The sequence below is a fragment of the Vigna unguiculata genome, chromosome 6 (genome assembly GCF_037176805.1).
Source record: "Vigna unguiculata cultivar grain cowpea cultivar isolate G323 ecotype 2 chromosome 6, ASM3717680v1, whole genome shotgun sequence".
In the NCBI taxonomy this organism is placed as follows: Eukaryota; Viridiplantae; Streptophyta; class Magnoliopsida; order Fabales; family Fabaceae; genus Vigna; species Vigna unguiculata.
Window position 1 is genome coordinate 31,808,831 of NC_140797.1, and position 26,546 is coordinate 31,835,376.

General features: G+C 30.7%; 2 protein-coding genes across 3 annotated transcripts; one reads left to right on the forward strand and one right to left on the reverse strand.

Annotated features, from left to right (window-relative positions):
• Positions 1–930: 930 nt before the first annotated feature.
• LOC114186966 (transcription elongation factor B polypeptide) lies at positions 931–4,064 on the reverse strand. Of its 2 annotated transcripts, XM_028075053.2 has the most exons (8): positions 3,855–4,064; positions 2,937–3,129; positions 2,704–2,841; positions 2,393–2,471; positions 2,028–2,096; positions 1,821–1,896; positions 1,404–1,460; positions 931–1,240 (listed from the first exon to the last, which is right to left on the reverse strand). In XM_028075053.2, exons 2-8 carry the CDS (start codon positions 3,120–3,122, stop codon positions 1,123–1,125), a joined length of 723 nt encoding a protein of 240 aa, XP_027930854.1. In that variant the 5' UTR covers positions 3,123–3,129; positions 3,855–4,064; the 3' UTR covers positions 931–1,122. The 2 variants fall into 2 exon arrangements, with proteins under 2 accessions (XP_027930854.1, XP_085530556.1); XM_085674430.1 differs by lacking the exon at positions 3,855–4,064 and having other exon boundaries at positions 2,937–3,137.
• Positions 4,065–8,977: 4,913 nt separating this feature from the next.
• EMB2758 (Tetratricopeptide repeat (TPR)-like superfamily protein) lies at positions 8,978–11,646 on the forward strand. The gene has a single exon (XM_028077520.2). The coding sequence runs from the start codon at positions 9,052–9,054 to the stop codon at positions 11,506–11,508; it is 2,457 nt and encodes an 818-aa protein (XP_027933321.2). The 5' UTR covers positions 8,978–9,051; the 3' UTR covers positions 11,509–11,646.
• Positions 11,647–26,546: the final 14,900 nt, after the last annotated feature.

A 26,546-nucleotide genomic window follows, 5' to 3' on the forward strand; every position in this document is an offset into this window, starting at 1 on the left:
AACAACTAAAATCGTTGTCTACAGAAAAGAAAATTGAAACTTTTTAATGTAAGAGAAATTATAGGTATGCCACTCAGACTTAGTATTTGTGATTCTTTGTCAAACTTTTTCATCTGTTCAAACATATATATATATATATATATATATATATATATATATATATATATATATATATATATATATATATATATATATATATATATACTTAGTGAAATTAAATACACTGGTGCAAAATGCATATTGGACTAATGGATAATGGTTGTCTGATTGAAATTGCACATACATTACCAAGGATAAACTCTATTTTGTTTAATGAAAATGGTATGCAATGTTTATCATATTTTTTAAAAAACTTATTTGTCTTTTATTATGTTGTGAATTGATTGACACAATATCTTTAGTTCTTAGACATTACAGAAATGAAAAAGACATCATTCTTTCAACATAAAAGAATAAAAACAGTAAAATACATTTTTTCCCTTTTATTTAAGTGAAAACGTAGTTGCATGATAAACTCAAACGTGACTGTGGTATGAAAATGTTCCAGTCTTTGTGAATATGCTATTCTTTTAAGTATGGTGCTGAATGGTCCATCTTTATGTTAATGGATACATTTCAATTTTACATTGATTTAGTGAGCCAATATTTCGAAAAGAAAATTTCTTTCTTCCTCTCATTTGACTGGTGAAAAACTCAAGTTATTTAAATTTTAGTTTTTTTTTATTTAATTACCACAAAATTAAAGTTGCTTGATTAAAATTTCAAACTTTGTTGATTCGGCATATGATTTTTGTTTCAATTGTTTTTATCTTACTTTTACATAAGTATACTATTTTATAGATACTTTTATAATAACAAAGTAAATTGACAGTAAAATAGAGATGGGCATCCATCATTTTTGGATGGATTCAAACAAGCACACATAACAAGTTGAGAAGAAAAAAATAGTGGAGAATTGGGAATTATATAGAATGAGAATGCTTCTTAGTGAAATAAGAGAATTGGGCACTATACTACAATAATTACCATGCACAAATGAACTTAAATGAAAACAAGAGTAGAATTGCTTAGCAGAAGCCATTTTTCTTATCATCAAGATAAATGTTACACTTGAAAAGCAAATTAATGCAAGACATTTCTATCCTTAGGGCTGTCCTTAAAATATCCTTTTGTAGATTTAGTATCCTTGGAAGATGAACCAAATCCAGAAATGTTTCTGTTTTTTGTGACACTTGGTGAACTGCATGATACAGAGAAACAAGATGATAACTGTTAATGAAAAGAGAACATGAAAAAGAAAAAGAAAAGGTAAATTAAATTCAATCTTATAAACCAAAATCGATGGACAAAGGTGAATAACAAGAAATAGTTTCAATGAAAGAAAGAAATGATGTTATATGCACCTTTGACGCCTCTGGATACAATTTTTCTTCATTGCTGCAATATTCTTTACCTCTTGACTGTATATATATATAATTGAAATCAATATTCAGTTGAGTTTATAAGTTTCATGATGCATAATCACAAGACAAAATTATAGCAGACAAAACTGTATTAAACTTAATTATAAAATGGAAAATGCTTTCCTTTTTTTTTAATGTTTTACCACAGTTGACTCGATATATTTAAGTGGCATTGGGAAATTTCTAAGTATCACGTTGAAAATTTCTAAGCAAATGTTTCCAACCTAGGGATGAAATTACACAGGAGAAGTTTATGGATGATGAATGACTGAATGAAATCACTTTCTTAGCTATAGATGGAATTATGGGTTGGACTTATCCTTGGAAGCATAAAATAATTGTAAAGAAAAATATTACCTCTTCATAAATTCTATCTTCGCCTTCTTCATTATGTTGCTCTTCACATTTGACACATTATATCCAGGTCCATTATCTACAACAGATCATCAAAACCATGAAATAATAAATGAAAGCTAAAACTTGATCAAATTCAAAATGTACTTGACAAAAGTGCAGTAGTTGGAGTGAACTAAGGAAAAAAAGATGAGGAAATTAAAGGGTTACCTCCCCAAAATCTTCTTTTACTTGAAGGTGGAACTATAGTGCATGGCCTTACTTGCCTGCTCTGTTTTCCTGCAGAGATCCAATACTTGGTGGTAACTACTTGAAACCAAACATGTCACAAGAAATATAACCATCCAAGAATTGCTACATTGATCCACGGTGTAAAATGTAACACTAATTTTATGAAATCAGTAATTAATAGATCTATTAGTATTTTCTTACATCAATAAATCATGTTTATTATAAGTGAAAATAAAGACAGCAAAGTACATTCATCCTAAACAAAGAAGAAAAGTCAGTTAAACTTAGACAAGCCCCTCCCACAACCAAAAATACATTAAGAAAAACAGGGAATAGGATCATACTTGCATCTACTTTTTTATACAGTTGCTTGATTCGATCAAATGCTTCATTCTCAACCTGGGCCATTTCCTTTCCTTTTGCCTGTGCATAGAATTGGAAGAGAGATTAATTACTCCACACCTTTAGATATTGATACCATGCCCATTGTAAAATATGAAATCTAAGAGGATAATTCACCGAATTGAGTCCAACAGAACTAATAACCATAGACAGGAATAGCTAATAAACAGAAGTTTTATATATAGTTCTTCTCTTTCATTTAAACAATCCAAGCCTGAAAACAAAAACAGCAAAGCAAATATAAAAAAGTTACCTCGTACAACTGACTCCATTTAAATGACACTTTCTTTTCTTTCATCCTCTTCATCACTTCATTGGTGGAATTTATGCCAAACTGCTTTTCAAAAAACCTCTTCCACAACTTATCAGTTATAGGGCTGAGATCTCTTCCCTGCAATAAGCACATCAAGTATATTAGATAACCATTTCATTCTTGTTCAAATTTCATTGACAGTCAACAAAAACAACAAACAGAGCCCATCTTACCTTTGTGGACTTTTCCACATGCATCAACTGGTCAACAGTGCAGTGTGGCAAGATTCGCTCAAGCAGATGCTGATCAACATGACCAACATCGCCAAGGTACCTTACATTATCTATCACTGTCTGAACGCAAAGGTCAACCAGAGTTGGTATCTTAGGGGCACAAATTTGATCACTTCTTCTCATCATAACGCCACTGATCATCAAGAAATCAACACAACAATAAAATTCGATTAAAAATACTAACCAACCATCAAAGTGACTAAATTCATCAGAAATAACTCTTATAGTTCTCAGTTAATCATCAAGCTGTCATAGCCAAGAGGATTCTTATTACTAAAATATCACCTTTCTTACGCAGTGCATGAATTAGTAGCCAAAATCAACCACAACAGCAACAACAATCACAAAATTGAATTAGATCACATTCACTTGCAATCACAAATTGTAGGTATAATAATATTTAGAAAACCACTATACCAAAGATCCCCTTTTTGTTATTAGTGGCAGTTTAAGAATCTTTAAATTGACAGTATATGCAAGTAACAATCATGATTCATGCTACACCAACCACCTCAGGAAGAAAAAAAAGACACAGTAAAATTTATCAAATCTATTCAGTGAAAAAACAACTACAAAAATTGAACTTGATCATATTAAATTCATGATATAAAAAACAGAAGATCTATAAGGTTATTCACCTTGTTTTAAAAAAACTACTTATTTAACACACGAATCCCACAATACCCTAATTCCCGATTTAAATCCCAATTTAAATCCACCAAATGTGAAATTCAAAAACCCAAAAAGTCTATCAATTAAAAAGTAAACAAAAAAAAAATCGAAAATAGATAACTCAGATAATCAAAACAGAAACTCGATTAATTGAAACGCGGATCAAGAATTTTTCGATGTACTTACAAATTCGATCGAAACTAAAGACGATCCAAAAGAAGGAACGCAATCCTGGAGGGTGGAGCTGGATAGTAGGAGGGGAGTAACAACAAAGGTTGCACGATGAGGAAGACTCAGGCGCGTGAGTCCCACGCGCAATGCTTTTTCTGGTAGCCGAAAATGCTAACATGCGCCAGAAGACACTCTCAATGTGGAATTGTTGAAAGATTGGCCACTGCAATAAATAATAATGGGGTGGCCTATTTTCTTTTTTACTTTAACCTTTCTCTGTCAAAATTAAAGAAAGAAAGAAAGAAAATAACTAAATTTGATTCGATGTTTACTTTATCTTTTTTTTGGATAATCAATCTAATTTGAATGATTTGTTTGATTATTAACGTCAGTTTTGTCTAATGATTTGATTTGTTAGATTTTTTTAATGTCATTTTTGTTTAATTATTTGATTTGTTTAATTTTTAATGTCAATTTTGTTAACAGGTTGATGACAACTAATTTTGATATTTTGACAATTTTTGGTAACAAATTTCTGACAAAATTTTCACAAAATATTCTTTTTCTCTTTCCAAATCATAATAAATTATTTAAAAAAATTATTAATCCAAATAAATGGTAATATGTGAACTTTGTTAAATCTTTTTCGAATAAAGTTAGTCAAAAAAATCTTTTTCCACTTTACAATGAGAGAATACATTTAATGTATAATAAATATGCTTGCGATGTATATGAATTCATTATATAATTAACGTAAATAGCGCATGTGTATATATTTTTTAAATATATGTAATATTATATTTATTAAAAATAAAGTAAAATATGTCATAATAGATAAAAGAATAATTATTATATATCAGAACAGATAAAAGAATAATTATTAATAAATAAAAAAGAAGAGAAGAAGTAGATACATCCGATTTTATAAAAAATTTATAAAAATAACTGTCAATTTTTCAAAATTTAATAAATTATTATATTTAAAAGGTAAAATCGGTAATTTGAAAAGTGGATAAAAAAAAAATCCTTTTTATATTGTTATAGATAAAAAAGGAAATTATAATTCAAAAACTAATTATTATAATTAAATTAATTAAAAGTATTTTTAAAAATCATATTAAAATTATAAAAGGTGGTAAAGATAAAAAATAATTATAAATATATTTTTTTATCAATTTTATTTTGTTATAATTATATATATAATCATATAACAACAATTCTTCTAAACTTCTATCAAAGTAAAATTATAATAAACAGTGATAATTGTTTTAAATTAAAAAATTATAATTATACAATAATAACACTTTCAGTCTCTGTGAACATTTTTCTAATAATAGAAAGTGAAAAAAGTTAGCAATGAATATAAAAGATACAAAAATTAAAAAGAGATAAAAAAAAAAATCTAAACCAATATGTTCTTTCATATATAGATTTCATCTTTTTTTTAACCATTTTTCTATGTGAGTGCATATCACTCAGCAGAATTTGAATATAATATAATATAATAGGAAACAAAGTTTCACTCTATATGTTTTGTCGTATATGTAATTTAACTTACATGTAATTCTTTATTTTGTTTTAATTCTTTCACTTATTTTTCATATTCTCTCTTTCTAATTTCGTCATTTTTTTATCTGTTGATGTAGGGTTTCTTTAGTTCTCATCTTTCATAAGTCTGAACAATATTTATTATGAGATCTAAGACAAATTTAAAGAAGGGTTCTTTAATAAGTTTTGGAGAATAATTGTGTTAAATTATTTTCATTGTTATTGTTTGTTCCGTAATGAAAACTACGTTGAATTTCAGTATTCAAAGATTAAATATAAAGAAAAAATAATAATATATTTTTTATTAAAGATTGAAGATCATAATTATTAAGATCATCTTAAAGAAAATACTTTTTTTTTCATTTAATTTTTCCCTTAGTTTATAAAGCAATACGGAAAAAGAAAAGAAAGAATGTATTAACAATGTGATTATAAAGCAATACTAGAACAAATGCTCTAATATAAAGTGTAAAACACATTTTATAAAGAAGAATTCAAATGCAATCAATATATTGACAATGTGATCCATAAAGAAATGCAATTAATCTATAACAATATATATATATATATGGATATTATAAATATTATTATTTATAACAATATATGAAGATATTCTCTCTTTTGTGTCCATATTTCATAATATCAATTATACCCTTTATAATATAATTATTTATTAAATTTTGTAAAATTAATGGTTATTTTTACCTATTTTCTATAAAATTGTTTTTCTTTTTTTCTTTTCTTTTATTCATCAACAATTAATTTTTCTATTCATTTCACTTTATTTTTAACATTTCACTTCATTTTTAATAAATATAAATTTATTTTATATATGAACTTAATAACATTACACTATTATCACCTACTAAGATACTATCATTTATATTTAAAAAATACGTATACACAGGCGCGACAACGCTTATGAGGATTCCATCTTTTGTGTTCACATTTCATAATACCAATTATACCCTTTACAATATAATTATTTATTAAATTTTTACCTATTTTGTATAAAACGGTTTATGTTTTTTTCCTTTTTTTTTATTTATCAACAATTATTTTCTCTATTCATTTCATTTTACTTTTAATAAATATACATTTATTTTATATATTAACTTAATAAAATTACACTATTATCATTCTTTTATATATTAATTTAATAATATTACACTATTATCATTTACTAATATAATATCATTCATATTTAAAAAATACGTATATACAAGCACAATAGAGTCTGTATTTACTATTTAAAAGTAATCACATGAAATAGAGGTGTGGGAAAAAAATAAGATGGTGCAATTAGTGTAAAAACGTGTTGGGCTAATTAGCTCTTTAAAATAGGGTGTAAAAGTGAGGTGGATTGTATAATTAATGTAACAACACGGGCTAGTTGGCCCATTGAAAAAGGGTGTTGAAATAAAATGGAGGGCTTAATCAATGTAAAAACATGTTGGGCTAGTTAGCCCATTGAAAAAGGGTGTGAAAAGAAAACAATAGAGGTGTAGGTAGAAAACATGTTGGGTTTGTTAGTACATTGGAAAGGGTGTGAAAATAAAATGAATGAAGTGTAAGTATAAAACATGTTAGACTTGTTAGCCCGTTGGAAAAGAATTGTGAAAAGAAAATGAGAAAGGTGTATGTAGAAAATGTGTTGGGCTTGTTGGCTCAATGAAGGAGGGGTGTGAAAAGAAAATGAGGTAATTGTAGGTAGAAAATATGTTAGGCTTTTCAGCCCATTGGAAAAAGGATGTGAAAAGAAGGTCATTCCTTCTTATACTACAATATTTTCTTCTTGCACCCACTATATTTTTTAAAATTCCAAAAATACTCCTACTCCTAAGATATACAATACGAGAATATGATGAATAATTAGGGTTTTAGGCAGGTGGTATTCATTGTTGAGTTCATCTTGCACATGTGATGGTGCGAGTTTCATGTGGTTACTGATTTTGGGTGTTGTTTGGTAGGCAGTTGGTGTGTGCGGAGGTGATTGGTCATTAAACTTCTTTTATCATTATAATTTCAAATTTTGTAATCCATAAATGTTACGAATTACATAATCCATAAGTAATAAATGATAATTTTATAAAGACCAAATTACAAAATCAAAAAGTGAACTGAGTTGAGATTGCGAATTGTAGGATGTATAATGTATTTTCACATACTGGATTATACCGTCTATAACATTAATTGACATGTAAGTATGGAATTGTTGTACAATCTGGTATGTAAACATACATACAGGATTGTACAGTCCAAAATGTAAATCTGCATATCAAAATAGACAATCTGTAATGCATATTTACATGTCAGATTATATAATATGTTATGCATATTTACATGCCAGATTATACAATTCAATATATGTATTATGTTGTTTGTGTGTGTTAAGTGAAATTTATTGTTATTTCAAACTAACTTTACATAAATGGATCATTGGAGAAATATATTGAATGTGGCAAATCAATTGTCTAAGATAAGAGTACAATATAACAAAGTATCGAGAAAATAAAGATGAATTAGTTGGAGAGGATTGTCTTTTGCCGTTTACAATTGATGAGGTTAGTTGAAATTAATTTGTGTGTTTGAAACAGTAGTGACATGAAATGTACTAATATTGCAATTTATATGTGCATGTATTTGGGACTCAAGATGATTTAATTGAATGGGTGTGTAGAGTTGACCTTGGTATTAGTTTTGTAATAGTAATTTTAAAGTTCGACTTAAAAAGATGGACAATAGAGAATGAATACTTATGTGTTGTTAGGCTGTGAAAGAGGAGGCAAGTATAAAAAATACAAACAAATGTGAGTATAATTGGAACAAGAAAGTGTAATTGTCCCTTTAAATTGTGTGGTAAACCGAATCAAAATGGAGGAGGTTGGGTTTTGAAGGTATTATGTGGTAGCCATAATCATGAATTGTATGATACATTAGTTGGTCCCCCGTATGTTGGTAGATTAAAATTGAATAGTAGTCCATGGTTATTGACATGACCAAAAGTCTAGTGAAGTCGGCTAACATATTAGTGACATTAAAAGAAAAAAAATGACAATAATGTGGCAATGATCAAGAAATTATACAAGGTTAGATATTCAAACAAGAGATCAGTGAGATAATGCAAAATTGAATTGCAACAATTAATGTTTTTGTTGGGACGTGATACTTATATTAATTAAAGTAGGTGTAATGAGTTTTCTCAAGATGTCTTTTGAACACATCCTCATTCAATTAAATTGGTAAACACTTTTATCATTGTATTAATGATGTCAAATAAATTTAAGAACAAAATTTGATTAAAAAGACTAAATTCACGTATTTCAAAAAATGAATAACTAAATTGATCTAAAGTTTCGAACTAGACTAATTGTAACATTCACTGAAAATTAAGAGACCAAAACATATTTAATCTTATCTTTACAAATAATTTTAAAAAACACAAAAAATAAAAATTTAATGTTTTGATTTAAATTTGTGTTTAAAAAGCGAGTACTCTTTATCCCAATCACAACTCACCTAATTTCTTAAAATATTTTGAATTTACCGAATGGTTTAATATGGTTCTGATTTGGTAAAAGAAAAACATATATGGGGTGTTGCCATTTTGTCCGTACACATGTAGGTGAATTAAGCGTTTGCATAGTGAATCACCCAATGTTCCATGCTTTCTCTTCGCAAATCGTTGCCAACTCGCTATTTCAGGCCAATTTCCACGGTGTTCCCATTGCAACGGTGGATTCACCACATTTTTTCATCAGCAACAGTTTCTTTCCAACAGGTATCACATGACCGTGAGAACAAGATCAACGTTGTATTCCATTCTTGCACCGAGATTGGTACTGCCAAGCAGCTTCACGCGCTTCTTACGGTGTTGGGTAAGGCTCAAAATGTCGTTTTGTTCACCCAGCTTGTTACTTTGTATGCCACTCTTGGGGACCTCTCATTGTCTCGCAACACTTTTAAGCACATTCAGAGGAAGAACATTTTCACATGGAACTCAATGGTGGCTGCTTATGTTCGGTGCGGGAGATACCGTGATGCTATGGATTGTGCCAGTAAGTTGTTATCTAATTCTGGTGTAAGACCTGACTTTTACACTTTCCCCCCAGTGTTGAAGGCGTGCATGAGTGTGGTTGATGGGGAGAAGATGCATTGCTGGGTTTTGAAGATGGGTTTTGAGCATGATGTGTATGTGGCTGCTTCCTTGATCCATCTGTATTCAAGGTTTAGTGCTGTGGATGTTGCCCACAAGGTATTTGATGATATGCTCGTACGGGATATAGGGTCTTGGAACGCGATGATTTCGGGGTTTCTTCAGAATGGGAAAGCAACCAGGGCGTTGGGTGTTTTGGGTAGGATGAAGGTTGAAGGGGTGAAGATGGATACAGTTACGGTGGCTAGTGTGCTTCCTGTTTGTGCGCAAGTGAATGATGTTGTTTGTGGGATGTTGGTTCATTTGTACGTGATAAAGCATGGGTTGGAAAGTGATGTTTTTGTTTGCAATGCTTTGGTTAATATGTATTCGAAGTTTGGTAGGCTGCAGGATGCACAGAGGATTTTTGATGGCATGAAGGTGAGAGATGTGGTGTCTTGGAATTCTATAATAGCTGCATATGAGCAGAATGATGATCCAGTTACTGCACTTGGTTTCTTTAGAGAGATGCAGTTTGTGGCAATGGGACCTGACTTATTGACAGTTGTGAGTTTGATCTCAATTTTTGTTCAGTTAAGTGATTTGAGGATTGGCAGGACTGTTCATGGATTTGTTGTGAGGCGTGGTTGGCTTGAGGAAGATGTTGTTATTGGTAATGCTCTTGTGAATATGTATGCCAAATTGGGTTTGATAGATTGTGCACTTGCAGTTTTCGAACAGCTTCCTAGAAGAGATGTAATTTCATGGAACACTTTGATCACAGGTTATGCTCAAAATGGTCTTGCAAGTGAGGCAATTGATGCTTACAACACGATGGGAGAATGTAGAGCGATAATCCCCAACCAAGGAACATGGGTGAGCATTCTCCCAGCATATTCCCATATTGGAGCTTTGCAACAAGGAATGAAAATTCATGGGAGGCTAATCAAGAATTCTCTTTACTTGGATGTATTTGTGGCTACCTGCCTAATTGACATGTATGGGGAATGTGGGAAGTTAGAGGATGCAATGTCCCTATTTTATGAAATTCCCCGGGAAACTTCAGTCCCTTGGAATGCAATAATATCTTCTCTCGGGATTCACGGACATGGAAAAGAAGCTGTGCAACTTTTCAAGGATATGCAAGCTGAAGGGGTAAAGGCTGACCATATTACTTTTGTATCATTGTTGTCGGCTTGTAGCCATTCAGGTTTAGTTGATGAGGGTCAATGGTGCTTTGATTTGATGCAGAAAGATTGTGGGGTCAAGCCCAATTTGAAACATTATGGCTGCATGGTGGATTTGTTTGGCAGAGCTGGGTATTTGGAGAAGGCATATAATTTAGTAAACAATATGCCCATACAAGCAGATGCATCCATTTGGGGTACTCTCCTTGCTGCTTGTAGAATACATGGAAATGCTGAATTGGGTACTTTTGCTTTAGATCGCTTGTTGGAAGTTGATTCAGAGAACGTTGGCTATTATGTTTTGCTGTCAAATATCTATGCAAATGTTGGGAAATGGGAAGGAGCAGTTAAAGTAAGATCCTTAGCCAAAGATAGAGGATTGAGGAAAACTCCTGGATGGAGCTCTGTTGTAGTAGGGAGTGTAGTTGAAGTCTTTTATGCAGGGAACCAAACTCATCCACAATGTACAGAGATATACAATGAAATAAGGGTTTTGAATGCTAAAATGAAAAGCCTCGGTTATGTTCCAGACTATAGTTTTGTCCTACAAGACGTTGAGGAGGATGAGAAAGAGCAAATTTTGACAAGTCACAGTGAGAGGTTGGCCATTGCATTTGGACTTATCAGCACCCCACCAAAAAGTCCCATTAGGATATTTAAAAACTTGCGTGTTTGTGGTGATTGCCACAATGCTACCAAGTACATATCCAAAATTACTGAAAGGGAAATTATTGTGAGGGATTCTAACCGTTTTCATCACTTTAAAGATGGGTTTTGTTCATGTGGTGATTACTGGTGACTGATGAATTTCCATTTGTTAATATTTTTCTAGACTAATTATTTTCTTATTTTAGATTAGATTTGATTTTTTCAAAAATAAAAATTCTGTTATTCCAAATATGTGTTAATATGAGCTTATTAGATAGAATTTAGTTTAGTCTAGTTTTCTTTCATATTCATTAGTTTAGCTCAATTAAGTTTTCCTTAGTTACATTTGCGGGTTTTGTTATTTTTCAGAGTTAGTACTAGTTTGTAGCTTTTAGGCCATATCAGTTTCTGTTTTTAGACTTGAGTTCTGATATTCTCTTGTTCTTGAATTTTCGCGTTTACTTATTTTTGTTTCTGAACCTGATGTGTTTTTTTCTTCTTTTTTTTTCGTGTCTTGAATTAGGAATTAGTATAGTTCATTCTCATTTGTTGTTTCACAGTTTCAGTCACTTCATTTTAGTTTTATTTTCACTGCATTTTAGCTTATCACTGCATTTTCGATTCTGCTGTGCCTGGCCATTCACTGCATTCACTCTCAAATGTTGTTTCTAGTTTCTGTCCAATTTACATGCATTGCATTTGTGTTTCTGCTGCCAGTCACTGTTTGCATTTTAATTTCACGGTTCCAGCCACTGTCCAGTTCTTCCCAACCACAATATCATTTCAGCTTAGCCACCCCATTTTAGCTTTAGCCCATATCACTTTTGACTACTAGTACTATTTTGCAAAATTTACTAAAAATAGGCAGAAATTGATTTTTGAGTCAATTTTCTTTGTGCTGACTTCTATTAGTGTATATTTGTTTGTAGAGTCTTTGCATTCCGCATATTAGTCGTAGATTCTGTTTTGCCAAAATTTGGTGGTGTAAAAGCTTGAAATGATCGCAGCTCAAAATGTGTTGAACTGTAGAATGGCCGGAAGTTGTGTTTCAATTCGGCTGGCCAACTTCCAAAGGAGTTTGAGGTCTCAAATTTTCAAAATTCTACCATCTACTATATCTTTTCTATTTTCTTAGTATTTTTGCCCCATGTTACTAGATTTCAGAAATTTATTTCACTTACCTATACTATTTAGAAAATTCTAAAACTTTTTTGTGGTATTTTCTAGCTGTAAATAGAGATTCAAACTAGCTGTATATGGTGTTTTCTAGACCCTATATTTTAGATCCTTTTTTTTTTATACTTTGATATGTAGAACATTCCATTTAGTGTTTCACCCATTTCTCTGTATATGGTGTTTTCTAGACCCTATGTTTTAGATCTTTTTTTTTTTATACTTTGATATGTAGAACATTCCACTTGGTGTTTCACCCATTTCTTTTCTACTGTATTGATTTGTTTCTGCTTTTTGTGAGTACATATTTTGCATCCTCTTTCTTACTAATATTCATAGGACATTCCATAGAATTCATATAAAAATCGCATAATTTTTTTTCCATGCATTGCATATAGTTAGTCATTTCTCACAGCATAGTTCATTTTGTTGTTTCAATCTATTTCACTGTTTACTGCTGCAGTTTTCAATATGTTTCTGTTCTCAGCCAAATGTTACTCCTCATGGTGCAATGGAAATTAAAGATGAAGTTTCCAGCACAAAGCCTTCAAGTAGACCTGTCGAGACAATTTTTGGATTTAGATGGAACAACATTCATGAAACCTGTGTTGGAGGAGGAGAGCAGCAGAAGGGATTTGATTCATCAGCACACTGGAAACATCTTTTTTTTTTTTCTGTTCTTTCTCACATTGAGGACAATGTTTGGCTCAAGGGTGGTGGGAGGTTTTATTTCTCTTTTGCTGATTGATAGTTATTCTTTGGTTTTCATTTTATATTTGAGCTCATTTCTGTTTGTTGTTTCTGATTTCATTCATTGCATTTTCCGGTTTTCCTTGAGAGTTTTAGTTTGTTGCTTTTAAACTCTACTGAATTTAGTTATTTGCTGTTTTAAGAATACCGATTCTGTTTTCTGTTTTAGTTCTTCTAGGTTGTTGTTTCTGTTTCCTATTCCAACAGCTGCTGTTCTAATTTTCTTTGTCTTGCTGTTTTCAATTTTTTCTGCTGTTTTATTTAGTTTAAACATTTGGTTTGCTGTTTTTTTTTTTAAGTAGCTATTGTTTTTGCTGATTTAAACTAGTTTTTTCTTTCACTGATTTTTTTGAGTTTGCTGTTTTAAGGTAGTTCCTTTTGCTGTTCTATTTTTTTTTTCTGAACTGTTTTGATAGTTTTGCTGTTTTCATATTTTTTTCATTGAATAAAAAGCTATTATTCATCATTCTTATTTAGAGGTCTTAAACTTGATTGACATGCTGATTCATTGAATTTGGGCAGTTTTTCATGAAAATTGGATGGTGGATCAGTTTTAATAACAATTGACCTTTGTGAGAGACTTGAGCTTATTTCTTTCTCGTGTGATTCACTCATGTTTTATAAATGTTCCAGAACTTGCATTGACTATTTTTGATACACTTGCTTTAAGATGCACTCTTGAGATGATCTAGGCCATTTTTGTTATGAAGCTACTTAGCCAAACAAACAGCCTACCTTGCACTATTTTTCTGTTGCACCTATTTTGAGCCTTTTTAGCCTTTTCTTGATGATTTTTAACTCATTACAAGCCCTGGACCTGAAAAATTATATTTGACCCAACCTTTGAGATGTGAGGGGCTTTGGAATTGTTTTGGGAAAGTATTGTGAAGTTCCAAGTGTGGGAAATGTGCTGAGTCAATTCTGAATTTTATGATGCACTGAAAAAGTTTGGAAAGTAGTAAGAATGAAAAAGAGAAAAATCTGAAAATCTGAATATATTTGTGGTCTGTGCTGAATTTGAAAAGAGAAAAACAGAGAGAAGAAAGAAAATTGAAAAATAAAATGTGAAAGAAAAGTGTGAAGTGTGGGATGATTGATAATTCTTGATTGAAACAGAACCTTGCACTTATACTTCCAATCTTTTCCCTATTGTTTCCTTACTTCTCTCTGGTTTTAGCCTTGATCCTTTCTTGTACCCTACCTTCACTTTGACCACATTGCAAGCCATATAAGTCCTTTTGATCTTGAGTTGTATTTTTTTCAAGTGGTGGAAATTAGAGGCTTTTCAAGCATATGGTAATGCTTGTATTCATGATGTGATGTGTGTTAACACTAACCTTAAACATTTGAGAATGAGTGATACACTTCCTGAAGAGATTATTATTTTTGATCCATGGCCTGATTTGAGTCAAATTCTTCTTGACTTTGATGTTTGAAACATGCTCTTGACTGGTTTTAGCTCTTAAAACTTTGATGGATGAAATTTTTCTCTGCTCACTATTTTTCTCACAATTTCACAGCTTTCCATTGTTTTCTTCACAGTTTGGCTGTCACAGTTTTAGTTATAGCTTTTCACTGTTTTCACAAAGTTTACATTTGTTGTGCTCACTGTTTCGATTTATGTTTCTTTTCAGTTTGGATAGTTTGTACAGTTTGTACAGTTTCTAAAAATCAATAAAAAGTTTGTATAGTTTTTCATTGTTATTTGTCTATGAGTGCAAAAGTCTAAGTGTGGGAGTGTGATGAGTCTCCATTTGTTAGTATTTTTCTAGACTAATTGTGTTTACTTGAGGTTTCTTTTGTTCTTATTTTGGATTAGATTTGATTTTTCTTATATAAAATGCTGATTTTCCAAATGTGTTAATATGAGTTTACTGGAAAGAACTTTTGCTGAATAAGAATAAAAGTGCATTTCTGCAGCTTTGACCTTTGCTGATTGATTGACTAATAACTTTTTTCACAGAAATTAGATTGAGCTGAAATTTGTTGCATGGAATCCTGACTCAAAAAGCTTTAATTAGAGTACAAGAACATGAATTTTGGATGATTGCAGTTATTTCCGAAATGTTGCAACAGAGAAGAGCCAACACTATTTCAGCATTGCTTTAGATTTTCTTTTCTTGTAAGGAAAGATTTTTAGTTTGCTTATGCTGTCAAGTTAGTTAGTTAAGAAGTTTGTTTCTGAAAATACTCAATTATTTTTAGTTCTATCAATAGAACTCTCAGACACAGAACACCACCACACGTTATTTTCAGTTTTCCAGTTTTTAACTTTTCTAATTTCTGACGTTTGGAGCTTTTTCTTCAGTGGGTTTTCTCTTCAATGCGCACGGTTCTTTCTTTTCTTCAATTCCATTCAATTCTCTCTGCTGTTATGCTTCATTCAATTCAAATTTACATTTCTGCACTGCTTTTCCATTTCTTTTACTGTTCTTGATTCAGTTTTCAATTCCAATGAACTTTCTCCGATTGTTAAGTGGTTATCAAATATAGTGAAAAGAAAGGAAACGACTCTGATGCTGAGAAAGAAGCAAAGCACTTGATCAAATCAATAAAATGTACAAACAAAGAATATGCAAATGTAATTTTTGTAGTTTTTTTTTTATGGGAGGATATTTCACATAGATTGCAAATTTTAAATCTTCAGACAAGATGTAAAAGTATCACTTTTCAGGTAGGAATTCATTTGTAAACTCATTTCAAATAATGTTCCAACGCAATGGTTATGCAAAGAATTGACCAAAGAAATGTATTTCTTCACCAACATTCATTCTCTCTGTTTTTTTTTTCAAGGTTTTTGTATCTCTTTAGTCTATTGTCTTTTTTTTATGTTTCTTCTTGTATACTTTTGATTCACTTATTTCAAAAACTCAAATTTGTTTATGTTTATTATATGTATTATTAAATTGTAATAAAGTTATTTTTGTAAACAAGTGATAACTTGTTTAAACTCAAATATTTGTACTATCTGAAATATTTATTTGAGTTTTAATGACAAAATCATAAATTTATATATATAAAAAGGTTAGTCATCTTTAAAGAATCCATAATAATATATTTTAAAAAATAAACTTCATCAAAGAGATTGTGTTTCTTTTATTAAAAAGTATCTATTAAATGGTAAACTAATGTAAAGTTAGATAAAAAATATTTAAACAAAAATGATTTACTGAATCAATACAAAATGAAATTTTAATCGAGAAAATTTAATTTTTGTAGTATTTAAATAACGAAAAGAAATTTAAATAAACTTTTCTTATCACCAATCAAATTTTGAATCTCAAAACGGAAGGAAGGAATAAAGTTTCATTCTCATTTTCATCTTCTTACTCGTATCTTGGTTTTAAATTATTAAAACAGATTTAATTTATCTAAGTAATCAAAACACTTTTAATTTATTTAACTAAGCTAAAAAAATTGATTTTATTATTCTTTCTAACTTTTTGTTTTATTTCATTTGAAAAATTCATCTTTTTGTTACAATTTTTCATTCTCTTTCTATCACTTGATTCATTCATTATTTACTAACTTTACTTTGATCCTTCCAGGATACTTTTCGTCTCATCATAATCTTAATTATACTTTCTTTTTTGATGTGTTTTTTTTCCAAATGATTTTGTTGCATTTTAGGAAATTAGATCTTAATTATACTTTCTTTAATTCTTACTTTTGCTTCTTTTGAAAAATTCTTTTTTGCTACACAATGTTTCATTACTCTCTCAATCAGCAATTAGTTTCATATCCACTAAATTCACTCAAATAAAATGTATTTTCCTTCTAAGAATTTGAAAAAAAAAATTGATATTATAGTTATCATAAAATTTCAATTATGTGTATTATAATTATTTAACACTTATTCAATTGTTATTTGTTACCCTATTTTTTTTCCATGCAATTGTAGTTTTTTTCAAATTAATTCTTAAAAACATTATTTAACACTTAATCAATTTCATTCAAATTAATTCTTAAAAAATATTTAACATTTTATAAATAGTTTTATTCTAACATATTGAAGGTAAATCATTTACATTAAATGCTAATAATTCATTAATATTTTGCTTCTTCTATTGTCATTCATATTTTTACTATTAAAGTATCATAAAATAAGGGTTAAATTTGTTTTTGTCCCTCAACTTTCGGTCACAAACTTTGGCCCAAATCTAGTTCCCAAACTTTAGAACTTCGTCATTTAGTCCTTATAACTAAATTTTGTTAAGTTTATTTAACATTTCAAACGTATCTCATGATAAAATTTAAGTTGTTTATACCGTTTGACACATTTTTACTTCAACGTTAGTTAAGAAACTAGTATGAAACATATTTGAAACGTCAAATAAATTTAATAAAATTTGGTTAAAATGACTAAATTCACACAATTCTGAAGTTGGGGGACTAAATTTGATCAAAGGATTGAAGTGGAACTAATTTCTATTTTCACTGAAAGCTAAGGGACAAAAAACATATTTAATCCTAAAAATATAACAATTGTCAAACCTGGATTAGCTAAATATATTTATTGGAAAATTTCATTAACAATCAGAGTGACGCAGTGAAAGTGTGGTGGGTCCATAACCCACAGGTTGTAGGATCAAAACTTGGCTATGATATAGAGGGGCTTCTAATTATTATTTTTTATATAAATTTATAAAAAAACACGATTAAAGAAGTAGATATGAAATTAATTTTTTAATAATTAATAATATAATTGATAAAGTTATGAATGATCAAATAGTCATATTTGGGGAAAGGATTAAAAGAGTAAATATGTTACTTAATGAAGAACGAAGAATTCAGAAAAAAAAAGATTTTAAATAAAGTTATAAGAACATCTTGGAAGATTTTTTCAATTTGTTTATTAGATGTTTAAAAGGGGCATCTAATGGTTTTATAAAAGAAGTTACATTATAAAAAGCTCTCTAAAATATTTTATTAATAGTTAAGAGAAGTAATATGCAAGTAACACAAATACACAATAACCTTGTATTTGGATGAAATATTTCAACAATGTTGAGAAATTGAGATGTATTGTATCTATATTGCTTGTAATTAAATTTTCTTCATTTTTTAAATAACTTGTTTGGATAAAGAAATTAAAATACCTTACATTTTAATTTTATGTTTGGATAAAGCAATTGAATTTCTTGTGAAATAAAATTTCATTTTAACAATATTTATTTTAAGCTTAATTATATTTTAAGTCCCTAATAAATTTGAAAACTTTCGATTGAATAGATTTGTGTGCTCTATTGAGTCCTTAAAATTCTAAATCTTTTCAATTGAGACCCTACAATTAAGTCTTGTGGTTAACATTGTGATGTGACTGTTACTCTGCATAATTTCATTCCTATGCATCCAAATGGTCCATACAATAGCAACCCACATACATCTCCAGATTGTATTACCCTTTTTACTCAACCCTAGTAGACAAAAATGGAGAAAGTGGTTTTTTGGTATATTGTGGTGTACTATAGAAATGCCTACCCAAATTCACATAACTTCCAAATACTAACTGAACAAGTAAAGAATAAATGACATACTTACTTTTCACACCTCCCACACATAACACCCGCATTATTACTCAAAGTCACCCCACCCCTTTTAGGCTAAGATTATCACACATTGCAACTCTATAAATAAGTATTTTCCATGCAAAGTGCAAAGCACGTGGTAAGGCTCTAATATTCCAAAGTTATCCAAACAAGTCATCTTCAAGTATTATTCTTGTTCTGATTTTGTTATTAGTTTATTTGACTATGTATATACTAGTTTCATTATCTTTCCACACCCAACCATCTTCCTTTCCTATATCTAGAACGCAATTGGACAACTCATGCAATAAATTGTTAACTTGATGTTTCTTCCATTCAAACCACTCTCTTCGCCATTGCAATTTCCATTCCCATACCCCGTTATTCCAATTTCCTACCTCATATATTTTAGCCTCTTATGTAGTAAAGTTAATGATGACTGTTTCACAACAACTATTTCCCAACAGGTGCACTGGTGCATAGTAGTATCAACAAGTGTCGTATCCACAGGGATTTAGCAAGTATATAGTTTTTGGGTTTTCTAGTTTGTGATAAAGAGTGCATGTAAAAATAGATAGTAGTAATTAGATTAAGTGAAGTAGGGACTATGAATTTATTTCATCTCATCTTTTTCTATTACATCACTACCATCTTGTTAACTTACAAATCATTTAATGTCCTGGAGTACTATTTCTTTGTAGATCTAGTTTCATCCCTGAATCACTAGAACCTAAGAACTTTAAACCAAGTGGGATTCCTCAACTCCTGGTAGAATGAATCTTTGCTTTAATGTGAAAGACTCGTTGAATGAATCCTTGTCATGTGCAGGACTCTTTCATCTAGCATCCCCTCTAGCATCTAATGAAGAATCTAGAACAAGTATGGAGGTTTGATTGGACCACAGTTTGAGACCAGTTTCCCAACTCATGCAATAATTTGTTGGCAAAGTTATCAAGTCATCACTAAGCATAAATCAAACCACAACCAATTGAATGAAAGCAAATATAAATACCTAAGAAGTAGAAGTATATAAAATTAGAAATGATTACATCAAACCTGGACATGAGGAAGTTTAGTTACTCATAGAATATTACAATGCAATTCCAGCAACATCTACACATAAGATTTACACTAAGAGCATTTCTCCAATGCCTCACAAACCCTATTTTATCCTACTTCTACATTTTTTAGCCTTCATTCAATTCCTAGAATGAAGACATGAAGTATTTATTTATAGGAAATTTTAGGCAATGCTTAACCAAACTTTTGGTGTTCAGCCACAAGGGTTTCTTCACAAGTGGGTTTCCTTCTCAGTTCAACCCCTTGCCCTGGTGCTTAACATGTGACCTTTCCCTCTTGTTAGGATTTTCTTGGCTGCTCAACCTCATGGATTTGTGCTCTAGGTTTTCTTGCAAAGAAGGTTTTCTCACGAGGCTCAACTTCATTTGTTGTGCTAAGCTAGAAAGTCAAAATATGTTGTCTTGTCTTTTCTACTTCCATAGCTTAGCTCAAATACAGTGGCTCATTTGCGTACTTGATAATTTCTTTTATATTCACTGCAAAATAGCAAAATATCATTATAATTCATAAAAATCAAATTCTCAATACTTCATTATGTATCTTAAGCTAAGGAGGTTTGTTTTATACAAAAATAGCACCATTTGATACATGGTAAATATCAATTTCAAATAAAAAATTTACTTATTCTTGAAACTTATCAGTTAACATACATCCTTGGAAATCTTTCTAAGAGAGGAGACTCACTTGACCAGTTATGTACCCAAAAAATAATCTTATTATCACTTCATATCTTCTAAGATATGTTCTTATTGAACTGGTTCTCTCTTTGTCCCTTGCCACAAACTTTCCTAAGGTATCTCCACCACTAAGATTCATATTTATTTTCATTTAATCTATTTAGTGGCCTCCAAGATCCATTTTTTATTCCAAAATTTCTTTTCATAGGCCATCTTTATCTATTTCCATTCTCCACTTCCATTTTCTTAGTAAGGCTGTGTTGAAAGTTTCTAGGTCTCTAACACGTAAACAACCCTCATGATTTGGCTTACTTAATTTATCCCAATTTACCCATGTTATCTTCCTATGATCATGTCCCCAACCCCACAGAAAATCCATCTTAATACTTTTGATTTCCTTCATTACTTCTATTGGGATCTTAAACAAGGAATGGTAAAATAGAGGTAGGGATGTAATGACTAATTTTATAAGTACAACTTTGCCACCAAATGACAAAATTTTCCCTCTCCACTTAGATAATTTCTTTTTAATCTTTTGCACCATACCTTTCCAAAATTCTATCTTCCTATGATTACCCCCTACTGGAAAGCCTAAATAAGTGAAAGGTATCATCATTTCATAAGGGTTGCAAATATGTCAATCATAAAATTATCTACTCCAATTTCCCCGACTTTGGATTTTTGAAAATTTACCTTCAACCCTGATCCCAATTCAAAAAATCGTAGAATGGTCTTAGTAGTCACAATATTTTTAGTTTAACCTGACCAAGGAACAATGTATCATTTACAAATTGAAGCATATTTGCATCTATTTCCTTTTTTCCTACCTTAATCCCTTTTAAAAAGGTTTCTTCCTACAACTTGCCTAACTAATCTTGATAGACCTTCTACAATAATTAAGAATAAAAAGTGTGTCAATGGATCACCTTGTCTTAATCCTTTAGTTGGTTTAAATTACTTTGTTGGGCTTCCTTTATCCAATACTGAGATATATAGATACTAATTCCAGGCAACCCTTTATCCATTGAATTCATTTTTAACAAAATCCTAACTTTTCCATCATATAAAAAAGAAATTCTCAATTTACTAAATCATAAGCCTTTTCAAAATCTACTTTAACGATCATTCCACTTTACTTTTTCCTTTTGATTTTGTCAACCACTTCATTTTCAACTACAACATAATCAAGTGACCATCTACCTTTAATGAACATTGACTGTTTTTTTATCTATCACCTTATGTAAAACTCTCTTCAGCCTATTTGATAAAATTTTCGATATTATCTTACATACAACATTCACTAACAATATAGGCCTAAATTCGTTCAAATATTGTGGGTTGTCCACCTTTATTATTAATGAAATAAAGGACGCATTACTTCCTCTCGACCATTTCACCCATGCATGAAAATCTAATTGTGTTCCCCACATCCTCCTTAATAATATCCCAAGCCAACTTTATGAAACTAAGATTGAAAACATCAAGTCTAGGACTTTTAGAGCTTTCACAATCCCATATTGCATCCTTATTTTCTTCCTCAGTAAAACTTTTGGTTGCATTACATTATCATGTTCATTGATTGATGGGAATGATGCATTGTGCAACCTTATCTTCACCTCATTCCTCTATTGGAATCCATTGTGAAAATATTCTTTAACCTGGCTCTTTACTACTCTTGGATCCTCACACCACTCATTTTGAAATTTTATTCCTTTAAGCATATTTTGCATTGATCTCCATCTATTCCTTTAACCGACTTTTAGCCATCCCATTTGTTTATACCATACATATTTTCTTCTAATCATTGTTATATCAAGTAAATCTAGATTTTCAATAAACTCATTAAATTCATGTATATCTCTGATACCCGTACATCCTTGGCTTAAAACTTTTCTTTCTTCTACATTCCTTACTGCATTAAATTCACCTAGCATGCACCACACTTTATTGTTATTTGTACTTCTAATTTTAATTATTTCCTTCCACGTTTTCCTATTTTATTTTTCACAATAGATGAGTTTACATTAACAAAAGATATTGGATGATTGTTCTCACCCTGTTTACCTTGTATTACCAAGAGGCTCTTATTTATTATAGAATCATCTAAAGCTAACTTGCTTTTACATCATATACATAAGACTCTACTTGCCATGTTGTTTGTAGTTGATTGTGTCCATTCTATATTATTATCCCCCCACAAATCGTAGCATTTAGGACTGTTTATTAGTTTAGTTTTTGTTTCGTGTATGCATACAAGGTTTGCACCTTTTTTAGCTATTATCTCCCTAAGATATCTTCTTTTAGTTGTCCCCCTATTCCTCTAATGTTAGAACATATAATCTTCATGTATCACCATTTCATTCCTTTCATTTATCTTATGCTTCAATTTTTTATCTCTTTATTCCATTTCCTCCAATTTATTTAATATATTGTTTTCCTCAACAGAATATGTGACCCCTATTTCTTTAGTTATGTTCCAAAATTTTAAAGCGTCTATGGGTCCATTCTTTAACCAAAAAATTCTATTATAATTTACTGTCCATATCAGAAATAGAGTTACTTAGAGATTTGATAGCCAACCTTAATTCCCTTCAATGTATATATGTGTTGTTGCAAAAGTGTACATCGTTAAATCTTGTTCCATTATTTCATGTTTGTGCATGCTTGATTCTCCTGGGTACATCTTCCATCCTTTAAAAATTGTATCTGGGTTTGTATTAGTGATTTGAACTAGCTTCATTCAACCTTCAATTCCAATTTGAGTTTCGTCGCGGTCTAAGTTAGCACAACCACTGGTTTGGGATTTTTCATCCATGGTCGGGCCACCTGGCTCTCTAAACACGACTATTGTTAAGGAGCGTCCATGTTGTGTTGATCATTGTTGTAGTGGCCCTTGGTTTAGGCTTTTGGATTGATCCCCTTCATGTTGTTTTTCATTGCTATCGTGTTATGCCCTTCGTTCACCGTTATTTGTGCACTTTTGTGTTGTTGGTAGGTTAGGTGTGTTAGAGAGTGACTTTTCTCTTTTGGGTTCTTCAACATTTTTATTTGTGCCAAACCCATACCTCCTTCAAAAAATAATAATAGGCTACCATGGGTCTTGTTTCTTGCCTGCAATGGATTTTGTTTTTGAGTCAACTTTCTAGACCTTCTTCTCGTTAAGAGTCTGCCACAAGAGATTGATCTCGAGATCCTTACTTGCTAATGCTTTGAGCATTAGTCTCCAATGTCTCCTTTCTTACCATTTCTATGCTACTATTGGATTTGACCTCAACTCTGGTCTGATTACTTTCCTTTTGAAGGGTTTGGTTTAGGGACCGTGTTGGTTTTTTCCGTGTCATGCATTCCTGCTTTCCCTCGAGGTTTACCATTGATCTAAGTTTGTCTAGTGAATTCATCGTGTCGTTAACCTCTCTTCTGCCAAAGTTCCAATTTTTGAGACCAAAACTTGCACAAATGGATACTAAAGAGCCCAAAGATCGAATTAATGATGAGTTAGTTTGTTGATATCTCTTCAACGTTTGGCACCTACATTCCCTATATACAATAGATGGTGTTTCTTGTTTGATGGATATCTGGTGAATTTTGCCATTGATTCTAATATGGAAATTCACTCTTGCTTCAATTTTAATTGGCATTCGAATGTTTAATCTTGCATACTCAATTTCTTACCATTCATGTGTTCCTCTATCAATAGATATCAATGCACCAATAGTTGTTGTCACTTTTTCGAAGCGTTCCCCAACCCAGAGAGATATTGGGATCCCCCTACATCTAACCCACACTCTTTTTATGTCCGATTATGGATTGATTGGTCCAAACTAGTAATAATGAAGCTTTCCTTTATATCCTCAATCTTACACTTATTATTAAGCCTTTCGATATAGCTTCGCTGAAGCCATTTCTTTTGCTCTTCATTCCCTTTAATCTCCACACCCTTCCAATTTTCCCTACTATCTTCAAATTTTGATCCTCCTTTTACCATTTGAGCACATATTTGATTCATTTTCTCTTTCCACAGTTTTTTACATATTAGTGGTACCCTTCTTGATTCCCCTTCATCTTAGTGGTACATCTTAGTTGGTTTTCAAGGGCCACCAAATTAGAAATTTCGTCAAAACTCACAAAGCCAAATCTTTGACCCCTCTGATTCTGTCTCTTTGATATAAAAACTTCTTAGACCTTTCTCCATATTTCTGAAATATTCTCCACATTTCATACTCATTGTGATTGGTTGGGAAATGAGAAAATAGGAATGATGTTGTCAACATTGTCTTATGCTTATTCAACTTGTATGTTTCATATAACTAGACCCTACACAACGATATTAATAACTACAAAGCACATGATCATGATTTATACTTGTAGGGCAACCCCAATTCCTATAAGTTGTCTAGAATACAATACTTCTTAAGCATTATAAGATATTAAAGAGCGACTAAATGTGTATGAACTTAATATTTTTCTTTTATTTGTCATCAAGTTTTCATGTGCATGAAAAACTCCTATTTATAAGCATCACAAAAAATTCATTATACCCTATATTTTTGCTTTGGCTTTGGTTTCAAAGCTTTTGAGCATGTATGTTTGAATTTAGACTCACACCACACTATAATACTCTTTTTGTTGAGGAAAAGAATATATTTTATCTGAACAACTATGTTGATCGTGCTAACTACACTAACTTAAAATCACAAATCACTCAGAGAGTAACTTTTGTATGTGTCATGATCTTCTTTGGAGAGTGAGACTAATTTTTCAAACAAGCGAATAAGCCTCTTAATAGGGGTGACAAAATAGGCCAACCCAACCCGTTTTGACCTGCCTACTCTTGGTCCATCAAAAATGGGTCGGGTTGGGCTAACCTACCACACAAAAAAAGGTCTAGAAATTACAACATGTCCTACCATAAGATGAGTTGGTATGCTGTCCCATCACTTTTTTTTTTATTTATTTTTTTTAATTTTTTGTATTTTTTGTATTTTAGTTTTAAAATTTGTTTGTATATATACTTATTAAAAAATATTTAGAGAATATTTAATCATAAATATTTTATATGTTTTATTGATTTAATTAATATTTTTAATTAAATAAATTAAAATAATCATCACATTTACATGTTAAATTACTCTATTATAACTAATAATTGGAACTTAATTTGTAAGTGTTAATGATTTAAATTATAATAATATTGCATATTTACATCTCTACAAAAATATAATATAGAAACTTTAATTATTTTTGTTTTAATTTTTAATTTTAAAAAAAATACAAAATAAAAAACAAAACAGGCCCGTGGACCAATGATTGGTTGGTTTACTTTTGGTATGTTGGAGCTAAGCAAGCCAAACCAAAACAGACTAATAAGTTGAAAATTCCAACTCTTAGCCATCTAATGTTTTATTGGAGTCAACACTAGGAATCATGGTTATTTAACTTTTCATTCATCTATTACTTCTTCATATGACTTTGCATGCTTCTTTCACAAGTCTTTGATGTTTCTTCATAAAACGTGAATAACTTAAATTGATTCACACTTAACAAACTAGTTAAATATATCAAAACTTAATATTACTTTTTATCATAAAAAATCTTCCGTGACTTGTTGGAAAACATGTAGAATTGCCTATAGTTGTGTATGCCTTAATAGAATCAAGGTATGAGCAAATGAAAATTGTCAATTGAAAGAGCGTTGTTCAAAGAGAGTTGTTCATCTATGAAATTCCGATACGGCTCAGAAATAGCGTTTTCACACTTCCACTACGTAGCGAATACAAACATGTAGCAAATGTGTCAACGATACAGTGTCAGATATTTTGGACCACCTCTTGGACACAAGACCAAAAATGCTTCACGTAACCTCTAAAAATTTTAAAAATTGATTTTTTTTTCAATAACGTTTGAAGTGTTCCGTTGTTTCAAACACATTTCAACGTAAACTGTATACTGATTAAAGCCTTTGTATGCAAGCAAACATAAAA